The sequence below is a fragment of the Watersipora subatra genome, chromosome 3 (genome assembly GCF_963576615.1).
Source record: "Watersipora subatra chromosome 3, tzWatSuba1.1, whole genome shotgun sequence".
Classification (NCBI taxonomy): domain Eukaryota; kingdom Metazoa; phylum Bryozoa; class Gymnolaemata; order Cheilostomatida; family Watersiporidae; genus Watersipora; species Watersipora subatra.
This window is the reverse complement of record NC_088710.1, coordinates 65,635,786-65,651,007: the sequence shown is the minus strand read 5'-3', so window position 1 is coordinate 65,651,007 and position 15,222 is coordinate 65,635,786. Positions and strand designations below refer to the sequence as shown.

Genomic DNA, 15,222 nt, shown 5'->3' with positions numbered 1-15,222 from the left:
GGGAAAACTGATTCTGCACTCAAATCAGCTTACACTCAACTTAGCCCACAATCAACTCAGCTCATACTCAACTCAGCCCATGATCAACTCATCTCACACTCAACTCAGCCAATGATCAACTCATTTCACACTCAACTCAGCCCACACTCAGCTTAGCCCATGATCAACTCAGCCCACACTTAACTCAGACCACACTCAACACAGCCTACACTCAACTCAGACCACACTCACCTCATCTCACATTCAACTCAGCCCATGATCAACTCATCTCACACTCAACTCAGCCCATGATTAACTCATCTTACACTTAACTCAGCCCATGATCAACTCATCTCACACTCAACTCAGCCCATGATCAACTCATCTCACACTCAACTCAGCCCATGATCAACTCATCTCACACTCAACTCAGCCCATGATCAACTCATCCCATACTTAAACCAGTAGTCCCATACCACTATGTTTAATGTTGGTTTGTCGCCAAACTTAAAAACAAATTCTATAAACATTAGTCTTCATCTAAAGCCCCAAAAATATACATAAAAGCATAAAATGATATCTGTGTAGACCATCAGTGTGAACGCTAATTAGTACAGTGCAGTATAAACAAATTACAAATTGGAACGATAGAACTAAGGGGCGGGCTTACTCACAGGTAGGACAATTGACTTTTTATATTTCTTTCGATAAGGTGTATATGTAGGCATACACAAATTTACCTCCTGCTCAAGTGTTTTTAAATAAATAATTAAAACTTGTCTGAGCATTCTGCAGGAGCACTTGCAAGTGATAATGCCTAACTAACATTATCACATTGAAAACAGGCGATGTACATACGTAATTAAATGGCCCTTCAATCATCTTACAGTGTAAATGTCCTTGAAAGCATTACAAAACTTTAAAACAAGTTCAGTACATTTCAAGATCTCATATGCAATAAGATGTGTAGAAATTGAGAGTTGCATACCTCGTCCGCTTCTTAGGAGGCTCAAACCTGTCCATATCAGTGATATAGAAGAGTGTCTCTCTTAACACTCTGTTGGTCCTACTAAGGATAGAGCTGGCCTCCTCATCCTCACTCCCCGACTCCTCGGCAGAAGCTGTACCTTCACTGACCGTTCTCTTTCTGCTCGACAGTAGACGACTCTCACACTACCAGTATTAAAATCATATCTTGTAAAATTTAAGCGAGAGGAGGTACTGAGAAAAACATTACAAGAGAGGACAACTGAAATCTCAAAATTTGCAAAAAGTCCTCATGCTACGGAGCTGTCGAAAAAAAACTTTACAAATGGGTAAGATTTTTTATTTATGAGAATCTTGCATAAAACTTGGAAGATTTGTCAAAGTTTTTTAAACATTCTCAAATTTTTGTATGTGATAATACAACATCTTATCTAACTAAAACTTCAAACATTTCTATAATTAGCCTAATGGCCCATGATATATTGACAATTTTGTGATGTCTCATCGAAATGTAAATACATGCGACAAAAGGGCAGCATGATAGTCATAAGACACTAATCAACTCTATAGCACGGCATGTTGTAGCACCTTATGTTTACTGACTTGCAGGAATATAGTACACTGTTTTGGTGTTTTAAATACTTCCTCTCTCTCAAGTTGTCTCTCTTTCTCAGCCATATGTAATAATATTTATGGCACCATTGATTGTTGTTTTCAGCTTATTCTTCCTGCTCTTTGTAAAGCTTTCGATAAGTTTTGCATTCTTTTAATCAAGTGGCCTTTTTCTTAAAGGCCCATTTGAAATGGCATATGTTATATTGATATTATTATTATTAATATATGTTGATATTAAATAATAATGATGTAACCAGTATTAATAATATTATTTCATATTTATAACAAATATAATAATGACTATTCAGATAGTAAATGGAAAACTAAATTCAAATTAACAAAGAATATAATGTAATACATTATATATTAAAAGTATAAAATCTTGTTAGATATTATATTTAAAAAATACTATTCAATTTGATGTAAAGTTTTACAATCTTACTATTTACTATCTATCGACAATTGTTATTTACAAGATAACAAGTGACAAGAATAATATCAAAAGCACATTAACCTAACATTAGTGTAAGACAAGCACGTAGTTTGCATCATATTATATAAAATCTTTATTTTAAATTTAAATTGGCTACCAGTTTGGGTATTTGTTTACAACGCAAATCACCAACAGAAATGTAGTTATACATACGCTAAAAGTTACCGACTGTGACAATCATCCTTGCTCATACATACCCACATCAGTATTAATATATTCAAAAAGGTGTAAAACTAGTCTATGTTATTGAATAGAGAGCAATTTACAAAGATCTCTTCTACATTTTTCTGTATATTCTATTGTGCAAATAAAGTATATGCTCTTTTTTATTGTTGAAGATGGAAACTGGGATAATTTTAAATTAGCGCGGCAGGTCGTGAGAATCAATGTTGAATTAGAGTGCCAAATTCACGATGTAAATTTTTTTGCAGCAACGTTGGTGTTTCAAGGCCAATCATTGTTGTAAAAAGATGCTAGATGTGTCAAATTTTCTATTTTACTAAAAGTTTGTCTGGATGGAGTAGTGAGGTAATAATAATAATTTTTCCAAGCGAGCCTATTACCATCGATGCAAATTTTAATGACCAGTGTGACGCCGTTTTGCAGGTGTTAATAACGGTAAAACTGGTGCTTAGAAATTAAAACGCTTGCGAATTATATTTAAACTGTAACAAAAGTTGTTTCACTATAGTTTCACTTTAATTTGGTAAAATTTTGAAATTTATATTTTCTATTTATGCAAAGAACAACGACGATAAACTGAATGATACTTTTCGATGTACTATCATGGCGACCGCAACAACCATCAAAACCTCTATTTTAATTTCATTGTTATATAAACATTCCTTATATTGTACGGTTTTTAATGGAATAGAATGTGGAGATTATGAAAATAAAGAACTTTGTCATAAAATTACATGTTACAGTATATTTCTGTCAAATCTTAATAGGAAATTCCAAAATCTGGCGACTCTCATGATAAAAAAATCTTACCCAAATACTAATACTGGGTTAGGTCGAAGACGGCTAGAGCTATACATTCATCGTACAAGTTGACCTCTCTTAATGACGATGACTCGGGGTGACAGCATGTTAAAAATATGCTTTGACTGAATGTAGAAACATTCCACATGTACGATGCCATGACATTGTTTTTGTGCACGTATGTGATCAAGTGTGAGGCTAATATCAGCATTTAGGCATAGATGGTACCAGGTGTTAGCCTAATATCTACCGTAATAAAAACATCAACAAAAATAAGCAAAAGGTATATACAAATGCTAAATGAAAAGAAAAATGCCAAGAAAAAAGAGAATAGGTTAAAATACGTAACATTTACCGCAATGTACTCCAAGGTAGAGTAATATTTGTTTACATGATTGCGTACATGAAAAAGTTACATGTGTTGCAACTCAGTTGCCCTCGTTAAAAGTTTTTACTTATTATTAAAAATGCATTGAGGAAAGAAAGAGAAAAGGTGAAGAGGTACAGTGCAATGTAAATAACCTATACATGTATGTATGTAATACATTAGCCTACCACCACGTACAATGTTTATCGATGGAGGATCGACTGAGGTTCGTGTAACAACGAAATCGCTTAACGATTGGGTCTTCAGAGCGTAACCCTATCATTAAGCGAGGGCAACTTGTACTGCAGAAATCAAAGTATGCACATACCAATAAATAACATTTCTATGTGTAAAACAATGTGCATAAGTTGAGTTGAAGAAAAAGGCAGCAAGAAAGAGTGATCTCAGTGGCAACAAGAACAAATTTGGAGACTTCGGCAGTTGTTGTTCATTGATTATATAAGCACTTGAGTACATATATTATTTTATAGTACTTCAGTAGTATATAGTATATTATATTACATATAGCACCTATTATCTTACTACTTATATGAGTAAGTACATAAGTACTTACTCATATAAGGACTCAAACCATGATGGATCCGATAATGTTCATTTATACATTAACCAAATGAATGAGTAAACTATTCAGACAATAGTATGAACAATTATGTCTATGTTTAACCAGAATTCCCACACACCTCGAGAGAAAGAAACCCGCCATCGTGCGCATCCTGGACCTGAGGACAGGCCTCAAACCACTCAGGAAACTCTCCAAGCCTGTTGGAGAGATTTTCAATGTCAGCAACTAACACAGCGCCGGAGTACCTGGCCAGTATCACTTCCTGCACAAATTAAAAATAAGGCTAGTTATACATTTAAATTAGCTATTTGTCAAGCTATAGAAACAATAGTAAGTATGCTTCAATAGTGTGCGTGGCAAATGAACTCTATAATTTCCAACACGAGACATTCTTATGTTACGATTCAAGTGACAATCTTATTTAGATGTGAAAGTTTTGGCCTGCCAATCATTGAATGGTACAGACAGAGACGCTGACTAGCCATGATGAGACCTAAATACTTGAAGCTTGTTAAAAAAGCACTCCCAAATTGGTAAGTAATCTTTGTAATGAGATGAGCATGCAATCTTTGTAATGAGGTCTATGCAGACCTCTGACCTTCATGACCTCTGACATCAAGTATTAGTATACACATTCCTTGACCAATAAGAACGGCAAGAAGTACAAAGCAACTGTCACAGATCCGCTAGGCTATACGTGTTTCAACCGATTGATAAGGTAGGAAACCACTTTCATGGCATGCAAAAACTGACCAGTAAAGTAGAAAACCACTTATAAGGCATACAAAAATTGACCAATAATGCAGCAGATGAGTCTCATTAAAGATGAAAACTAACCAATAACGTAGTAGACAAAAACTGAAAATGTTCTCAGCATTTTGTATGTGATTTTATACTCTGAAAGGTAATGAGATGTAAAGACACAAACTCCTATGCTTTATCCCACAATTCAATGACGATGACCATGATTAACCTAGTAGCATTTCTACAGAGACCAATGTGAGACTCGCTAGTATTGACTGTCCTTTTAAAGTCAGCCTCAGTTTATGAAAAGAATTTCTAAGGTCTCTAGTCACTCTCCACACAAGATATGGACGGCTGAAAAAAGGTCTACAAGCTAAGTCTGTGCAATACCTTATCAGACCACCAGGCAATATCTAGGAGTTTGTAATAGTGAGAGTGTTCCTGCAGATATTTAGTCTTTCTAGAACTTTCCGCTAGTGTCGGACTTTGCTGATCCGCACATGGCTGGTGATCAGCACTCCAGCTGTTAATCAATGTCAGAGATGGCATCTGATAGAGGCAAAGCTTGCTTTCAGTTGACAGCGTCAGCAAGTGATTGCCATCAGGAGAAAGACAAGATTTGAGTACGAGTTCCTGCAACCACACAAGCAGTGTGAATATAGCTAATGTAATTTATCAACATAACAGAGTAATAAGACCTATGACCTAATAAGACCTAATAATAGATATGATCATTAAATTGTAATTGTTTTCAAGAGATACAACTCACAAATTGTTTAGCTTCCACTTCCTATTTGTATGTGAAAATTAAAAAAACATTTTGTGACATACATCATTTAACAGGAGTCAACCTTCCGACTAAATAACATGATATTTATCACTATTATAGTTAAGAATATGCACGATGGGAAGCCAGCAATAATTAAAATTCATAGCAGTTTGTCGAAAGAACATCCTCTAAACACAACAATTAAAAGCAACGATCATTTTTAATAATCATTTACGGTTGGCCGAGTGAGAGAGTTTAACATTAGCTTGCATAAACTTATTTGTGACAATGAGTGCATGTTTTCTAAATAGCAAAAAAATAATATTTGCAACCTGAATTTTTACACTTTCCAATTCCTTATGACTACCAGTGCATTGCAGACGTAATTTTTAAGACATACATTGGTGGAATCTTATAACCAAATGGTGAACCTGTATATAGTGATACAAATTGAGCAAAACTAGGGTTGACAGACTATCACAGACATCTTTTTTGCACGCACTCTGTTAAATCAATACCACCACGGCAACAGGTGTGTAGCACAGCTACACCTTTACATAAAAAAGCTTGAATAATAAAGCAAGAAACACACAGGACTGACAAACAAAAGTGAAACATATTCACCTGCATTCCATCTCCATATATTGCACCATACATTGCTGAGGTGAACTTCTTTATGAAACCTCGACCTGCACCACCCTATACACAAAAATTAAAGTATGATAACTTCAAATACATTCCGACTACAGAACACAATGGGTAAACTATCGTATATCACCGCATATAATCAGATTCCAAATGCAAGTTTTACATAATTTAGGAGTCCGACTCATACACGGGTAACTCTGATTGAGAGCAAACGAAATGACTCTATGCTAACTTAATTTTAACAACTCCAACTCAAACCTTTATTAACTCAACTCTATTAATAAAAGTCAAACCATTAAAAGTAAATAAACAATTACTACTATAATTAATACCTTTGCTAGCAAATAAATTTTCATGGAGACAAATATTTGGTAAACCCAAATATTTGACATTGGCACATATAAGTTGTAATAACATTTGACCAAATTGATTAGCATAAAATTGTACATCATCTGTACATCTAATGCCATAAAAAGCCACAAATGTGTTGCAGAATCAGTTGGGACATGTTTTTGTCTTCTTTATACTCCTGCGGTTGACAAGTTAGGCAAGTTCCGAGTCAGACGAGTTACCACTAATACTACAGCTTGAGACATTATTATTACTTTTAAAATAAATACTCATTGTCAATGCTACTATTGTCCAATAAATAATCATCAGAAGTTCATTGGTCTACAAGTTGTGAAACCTGGATGACAAGTTAAGCATGTTCCGAGTCAGATGAGTTACCACTATTACTATTATAGCTTATGACATCATTGTTACTTTTAAAAATAATTATTTACTGTGGCTACTACTATTGCCCAATAAATGATCATCGGAAGTCCATTGATTTACATTTTGTGAAACATACATAGCTCTAATGGTTCTGATCTTCGCGAAGAGCAAATAGCTATAAAAATGGGCTTTCAAAAAGCGAAATTAAGGTCAACGCGAGATGCAGACACGTTTTCCATTAGCTCAAGGGCGATAGACGATTGTTTACCTTCGATTAAGTCGAGACACGATAAGCTAATAATACAACTACTCGCCAATAAGAAACGTTTTGTACTAAGCTTGCAGAAGCCGCTCCATTTTTGCAACCTATTGCTCTGATAGATACGTACAGCATGGTACGATTTATAAGGTTGGCTTATATGCAAGATAGGCTTATATGCGGGGATATACAGTGTATTGCAAAGCGCTGAGCGCTATCGGTGACTCACCTAGCCTGTCTTGACAAACTGTTGTTTTTGCGGAGTTGTCTCTTGTCGAGCGGGCGAGCAACACAACAGCTTGTCACAAGATGTACTGCACCTGATGCATCAGCTGCACTTATAGGGAGTTGTTCTCTTCCGTCTATGCGGCTTAGTTGCGATGTTATATCGGTCGCTCCATTGGTAATCATAACTGATTTCGCGCAAAAGTTTATGTAGAAAAAAATAAGATTACAACGTTTAACCAAAGACTGTTGGTTGTTTACAACTCTGTTATAAACTTTAGTAAAACCTAAGAATAAAATAAATTGAAAATGAAATCCATAAGAACAAATGAAACTGACTGATACAAAAATAGAAATTAAACTGACTGAGCGCACAAATAACGACATGTTTAGTCGCTGTTGTTTCCTAAGTTCTCAAGTTCTACTAAAGTTTACCGCGGAGACTGGTCGCTGGTTAAACGTTGTAATCTTATTTTTTTCTACATAAATTTTTGCGCTAAATCCGTTATGATTACCAATGGAGCGACCGACATAACATCGCAACATAGCCGCATAGACGGAAGAGAACAACTCCCTATAAGTGCAGCTGATGCATCAGGTGCAGTACGACTTGTGACAAGCTGTTGTGTTGCTCGCCCGCGCGACGGGGACAACTCTGCAAAAACAACAGTTTGTCAAGACAGGCTATGACTCACCATGCCATCTTGGTCATAGTCTGTGATTCTTTTATAATATGGTCTTCCTGACAGAACCCTCCATGCAGTTATTCCCTCCTGGCCTGCCTTTGTCTTGAGCATATCAGACGTGGGGCTAACAAGACCTGTTACTATCAGCAGAGAATGTCTCTCGCTATAGACAGCCGAACTGACTCCCTGAGGATAGGTGAAACTGAACTGAAATTGATGAGCCATCTCGTAGGACTCCTCTTCAATGCTATAACATGGTGACAAAGGAGAATATTATAGAATGCATTATAGCAATCCATTACAGTTCCTTCGGTCAACTTTCGTTTCATAAAGAGGTTGAAATGACAAATCAATTGTTAACAGCAATATCAAACACGCTCAATTTGAAATGCGTGTACATTCAAATATGATTTTTCACAAGAAAGTATCATAATAGATTTGTAGAGTTGTCAAAGAATGCAAAAGAGGGTGTAAAATTCGACAAGAAGTCGGGCTCATACATATTTCTCAAAGTATGTCGTGTGTCTGCATTCCGGCTATAGATATACTGTAGCTATAGCACACGCCGATTATTTTACCGATGCGGCCACACGTTACGACATCCCTGTTAAGAAATATTTTTCCTAAGGTTCAATTACTATATCTGGGGTCAAGGCCAATTCTTCCCGTGCGTACAAGTATAATGTACTACATTCGTGAGAAAAGCTTTGACATTCTCTAACCTTTTGGTCAGACAAAGTACGATATCTCATTTGTACCAGTATCGAGAGTTAATAGTACGTCGTATTCAAAGTTTTGATGGATATCGTCTGGTGGAACAGTAACCTTTTTTAACCCTTTCACTGCCGTAGACGCAGTTATGCGTTTTCTATGGTCGACTGCCGTAGACGATCGTAGCTTCACATAGCTTTAGCAATGCACAAAGTATAGATACATTGAACTCTTGGCATAGCACTATTTGTTAATATGTTAGCAAAATAAAATACATAACAAAAGTGTTCTAGATAGAGTTTGAAGTTGAAAAAATTGTATACGTATCATGAAGCAAAATCGGCAATTTTCGTTAAAATGGCTGGCAGTAGGCCGATAGCTAAATTTGTACATGGACAGTAGTGAAAGGGTTAAACACACACTTCTATGCAAGAATTGTATTATTAATTCAATATATTCAGGATTTTTATTTTGTTTTTTCAATTCGTAAAAATTGTATCATTACTAAATCATCCTTTATTGTAATCGTAGCAAAATTGACCTAATTTAGCTATTACTTGCTAATTATTTCACATTTATATCTGAACCCTTTCATAGTTGTTCTATTTTTTGTAATTTATTTGACCTGCACAAAACATTTTCCTCGTGATATGAAGTTTGAAAGTTACAGTTGTTGACAAAGTTCGAAAACTTTTAAAGTTGTTTTTATTTTCTCTGTTAATTTACCTCAACTACACAAAACACTTTTCTCATGATATGTAGTTTGAAAGTTAGAATGGCAAATGTTGTCATATGTTAAATACAAATAAATTTTCTGTCCAAAGACTTTTTTATTACCAGGGCAATGCCGGGTGGTACAGCTAGTATAGCATAAAATGGTGAGGGCAAATAAACATACTTTGTGGGAGCTCCATTAATATCCCAGGTATATTAAGAATAATTGAGAGAATACTGCAGCAGGTGTGCAAAAACACAAGCTTCACGTTAATAAGACTGCTTCAAGGTAGTTCTTTCATAAAATTTAGCTTGGGCCTAGATTTTATGAGCTGCTACTATATTCCAATTTGTACATATGGTAGTTCATATATATATATATATATATATACAGTGAAACATGGATAACTCGCCCTCGGATATAGCGAACACATGGTTAACTCGAATAGATTTGCTTGGTCCGTTCCCACGTAATGATAAATTGCTATAGATAACTCGAACTCAACACTGTTAATTCGAACTGTTTTTTGCCCAACGGCTACCGAAACGGTTGCTATCGCTTTAGAAAACAACTTTATTCCAAGCTATAGAGGTAAACCTCAACTTTTCGTAATTCATAAGCGTCGTTATTACCTTCATCGGCAAAATATTTTTGTCAACGACTTTTCTAAAGGTTTGGTGAAATTTGATTTATACTGCTATACGATGAATAGCACGGGCTAGCCGGGTCACGCGCGCAAGGATTTTCGCCACGCACATACAAAACAAAAACAGCATGTTGTTTTTGTTTTGTATTTGCGTGGCGAAAATCCTTAAGTGCGTGACCCGGCTAGCCCGTGATGAATAGTTTTCCGACGTTGATTCCGTGTTGTATCAATGTCGGAATGTTGAATGTTTAAAACGTCTTAAAAATTGTTGTAACTAAACGTATACGTTGTCTTAGCTAAAAAAAACTATTCATCGTTTGACCTAAACACAGAATACGTGCGTACATTCAATAAGTATCCATTCAAAAAGCGTGAGTGATATACAATGTACCGTAAAACCTCGTAAAACTTTTAATTGAACTGCCTCGGAGTGTTGCTCTTAACGAATCCCAGGTAAAGTAAGGTAATCTTTGCATAAACTTCAAGAAAAATTGGCAAAATTGATCGTGGGTAAAAAGCTCAAAAGAAAAAGATGTCTTTTCTTTTGAGCATTTCAGCAACGATCAAGTTTTGCCAATGTCAATCTAAAAAACGTCCTGGCAATAACATCACCTCAAACAACAAACCAATCTCAAGTGATAGAAAAATCTCTATACTTTTTGATAAAAACGTTTTAAACTTTACATTAGAAGCATTTAATTTGAAACAAGCCATTTGTGCCTTTGATTTATATTATAGTTTGTATAAGTACATGTATCTACTAATAAATAAGTAAATACATGGACTTGTGACAGTGCTCTGATAACTTGAACGCTCTGATAATTCGAACACTTTTGCTCGGTCCCTTGAAGTTTGAGTTATCCGAGTTTCACTGTATATATAGGTACATGAGCGTGTCATACACTGCAATTGAGGTCAGATGACAATGAGGAGAAACAAATTTTAGGAATTTTTTATCTGTCACAGTCTCAATTTAAGAACAATAAATAAAGGGTAAGCTACATAAACCTGGTCAACCGAACAGAGTGATTTTACATCACATCATCGTCTGAAAAACACTTACAGCCCCATTGAAAGGGATTACAAGATTGTCAATACTGACATGGGCTACTACTAGGCAGGGCAATCTAATCTATATCTGACAAAAATGTTTTCTCTCATGCCAAAACCCACCTCAGAAAATAGCAGCTCAGCAATCCCTGGTGGTTGATGATAGTCAAGGTGAAGTCCCTACAAATACAATTGCAGGAAAAAATTGCATAAATTGTAGTTAATATCTATGTAACCACAAGCAGCCCATAAACCCTTCATTAAGGGATGCAAGTGCGATCTATATTATGACCTATATATGACCTGCTGTAAATTACCAAATGCTTATGAAACAGTCAGGCAGCATTGAGACTGGCATTACATGACCCTGATAAACCAAGTGCTTATGTCTCACTACCAAACTTTACAGCGAGAAGCATTCAGCTTTGTATTGTTTGTACAATGGTGAAACAGAATAGACCGCGTATGACGACTTACCACTTCTCATCAGCTCCTTTGAAAGGCTTTGAGAACATCATAGATGCTACAGCGAAGCTCAAATCTCCAACTGCCACAGCCTTTGGAGGCTGCTAAACAAACAAAAATTCACACACAAGCATTATTACTATTTTAAAAACATTGCAATAATAAAAATCTATTCATGGAACAAAGACAGCGTGCTGCCAGTACCTGATGAATGGTAAAGAATGTCCCGCACATGATATCCAAGAGGACAACAGAGCCAGTGCTGTAGGAAAGAGCCAGCAGCTGGCTGTCTTCACTCCATACCATCCGGCGCCACTGCGGCTCTTCATCATCCTTTAGCTTCGTTTTTCCTATAGTAGTCGCATAGCTAAAACAAAACAACCAGAAATTTCCGACCTTTAAACAAACATGCAATTTCGTCGTCTTGAATTTGTCTACAAAAGAGAATAAGCGTAGTCAATACAGTCATACTTCGACTTACGAGCTTAATGCGTTCTGAGACTGAGCTCGTATGTCAATTTACTCGCATGTTGGTGCAATTTATTTATATATAGAACAATTAAAGATATATTGAATGGTTTCCATACTCTAAAAAAACGCAAATAAAACACTCAAAACAAGATATTGTAACAGAAAGAACATGTTGGTTATTGTCCTAACTTACCACATGCTTTCAAAAAGCAACAAATAAAAAATAATGCAAGGAAATTTGATTAATTAAAATGTAAAATTAAACACCGTACATACAATAGCAGCTAACGCTAGCATTTGCCAGGGAGGGCGAGATAAGTTATCCTTCATTACAACAGTTGACTTTGATAAATTTGGATTTTATCAAAGTCTTAAAAGACAAACTTAGATGCAAACCTAAACGCAAACTTTCATTTTTAACATAACGTAATTAAAATTTCTTCGGCATTCATTGTTTTAAGTTTCTCGCTAGTTAGCTAATTTCTCTTTTGTTTCGCTCTCACGACCAGCCGGCCGTTTTAAGAGAAACCTTTCTATGAACGTTTGCCTTTGTCGCCCTTTCAGCATGTTGCGATTAGGACGAACACAGGTGTCGTCACAAAGGGTAAATGCACGACCACTAGCCAACTTGTCCAAATGTCTATTTTTTATAGTCTTGATAGATAGCACTGGCCTTTTTACATAGCATCGCTTCAGTTGCGCTGTCACCGGCCAATTGTTTGTCTTTTATCCAAAGCCTGAGCAGTCTCTCCATCAGCGGTTGTGAAGATCGCTGCGCTGTCTAGAAACTATGGTTAGTCCTTTTGCAAACTAAATGCCCTGAATATAATCGTTATGTTTGATAGTTGTGGATGTATTTCTGTCATATTGCTGAGATAGCTCAATCACACATACACATTTCGCATATTTTTTAATAATTTTCCGTTTAATATCAATTGTTATCCTTCGCTTTTTCTTTGCATTATCTTTCATTTTACTGGAAAACTTTCGGTCTACGCACAGTACTTTTAATTCACATAATTCTGCACTGAAAATCGCGCACAAAAAACACGGTACAAAAGTATAACCTGAGCAGTTGAAAAATACAGAGTGATGCTGTTCTTATAAAACATCTCCGACATACTTGGCAACTGACTCACGTGCTCGTATCTCAAACATGGCTCGTATGTTAAAGCTAAAACTTGCTTAAAAGCTGGCTCGTATCTCAAGTTTCTCGTACATTGGGGCACTCGTAAGTTGAAGTATTACTGTATTTAAACATACATTAAACCAAAAAAGGTTAAAGGTTGACTCGCAACAAAATTCACATTACAGTTGTTTGGTATCAAAAGATTCACCATGTCTTACTTTGTGTTGTAGGTGCAAAATATGTGGAAATGTGATTACAAGCTCCTGAAAGCTCAAAAACGAAGAGTTAATCGCCGCCATCACAAAACCGCCATAGATGGGAACCTCTTTCCAAAACGGCTTAAATGGGGCGTAGTTGTACAAGATGGTTTTTGTTTACACTTTCATGCAACCTCATTCGTCAAAATATTTTCACAAATATACTTCACGCATTCAATAAAACCATGTCTATTGTTCTTACGCGTTTATTTTATTGTCATTGTAATGCTGTCACTTTTGGCACTGATATCTTATAACTAACCGTAAAAAATCGTTTAATTTTTTAACCTTAGCTCAAAGGAGTACATATCATTGTCTGATAATAGTGACGAGCCTGTTGGTCACCTGTGATAATCGAAAATCGCTGCAGAAATCATTTGCGAAGTATTGGGTCACATGATCAGATTACGACTAAACGATTAGACCAAGTCGAAACAAAACTGTACAGTAGCGAGCATCTATATTTGATACGGGGTCTTCGGTAAAACCAGAAGTGTATGTCATAAACTAGTGCTACGAGAAGTGTTATATTGAGCGTTTTATTGGCCTTTCAATTCACATGAGAACATCACGTGGCAAAACAATAACCAAATTTCATGACTACGTCAGAGAAATAAACTGATTCCAATTTACGGCGGCTTTTCGTTGTTTAGCTTTTAAGAGCTTGTAATCACATTTTCACATATTTTACACCGACAACAGAGTAAGACATGGTGAATCTTTTGATACCAAGTAACCGTAATGTGAATTTTGTTGCAAGTCAACCTTTAATTAACAATATAATATCTATTCAAACTGCTTTAGACCTTTTATCAGGAATGATAAGAAGAAAGACTCATACTTATCTCGACGAGATCGTACTTCAATGAATGATTCTTGAAGAACTGCCAAATATTCTGCATCAGGGCTGAGACAGATGCTCCAGTTAAGATTGACATTCACCAATTTAACAAGACTGATAGGTAAATTACAAGGGCTGGTCGTACTGCAAAGAGTAGAAACACATCATCACAACATATGTTGAGTTTAAAGAGTTGTCTAATCCCGTTAAGTTTTGAAATATCTTATTTAAGCTGTCACTGCAACTATTTTGAAATAATTGAAGTAAATAAACCTGAAACAGACTTGGAAAAAATAATTTACCGAGTTTGTACTCCGATGCTTCTCAAAAATGTCCACACAGAGCCTACAAAAATCAAACATTGATGTTGTAACACAGATTCTCAGTAAGCGCAAAAGAGTCAAGCAGAGCAATATATCTAATCTGGCTGAATAATCGCACTATAGTTTAATTTATTCGGGTTTTTTGTGGTTGTTTCGGAAGAAGCCTTTTGATGTACAAATGTACCAATATACAAAGGAATAAATGCTTGTTTTTTTAATACAAACACATTGTCCATGTTAAAATATATATATAAAACCTTGCTTGAAAAAAATATATGCAGTATTCAAAAATGCTGATTCACCCACATTTCACACTGCAACCTTAAACTTTTTTTATGTAATGGATATTATTCGGAAGTCCAACAAAACACAGGCGGTCACCAAAAAATTTTTCTTTACCCAAGTCAACAGAGAGCTTTACTTGTTCTTTTATGCAAAACCTACCTTTATCATGAGATGTAAATACTGAGGATTGAGGCACCACATGCTCTTTGTATAAGCCAATAACACACACAAAAACGCACTGCTATCTACTCCTAAACTCATGCAGACTAGAAA

The 15,222-nt window shown here is 35.8% G+C and overlaps 1 protein-coding gene across 1 annotated transcript in view; it reads right to left on the bottom strand.

Moving 5' to 3' along the window:
* Positions 1-14,900, bottom strand: part of LOC137390886 (NBAS subunit of NRZ tethering complex-like) — a 68,520-nt gene extending 53,620 nt beyond the window's left edge. The window contains exons 1-10 of the mRNA XM_068077203.1: positions 14,890-14,900; positions 14,342-14,485; positions 11,848-12,010; positions 11,656-11,747; positions 11,302-11,358; positions 8,066-8,303; positions 6,146-6,220; positions 5,143-5,385; positions 4,127-4,270; positions 968-1,152 (exon numbers count right to left, since the gene is read on the bottom strand). Of these exons, the coding sequence (XP_067933304.1) occupies positions 968-1,152; positions 4,127-4,270; positions 5,143-5,385; positions 6,146-6,220; positions 8,066-8,303; positions 11,302-11,358; positions 11,656-11,747; positions 11,848-12,010; positions 14,342-14,485; positions 14,890-14,900 (1,352 nt within the window). The remainder of the gene's footprint in view (positions 1-967; positions 1,153-4,126; positions 4,271-5,142; positions 5,386-6,145; positions 6,221-8,065; positions 8,304-11,301; positions 11,359-11,655; positions 11,748-11,847; positions 12,011-14,341; positions 14,486-14,889) is intronic.
* Positions 14,901-15,222: the final 322 nt, after the last annotated feature.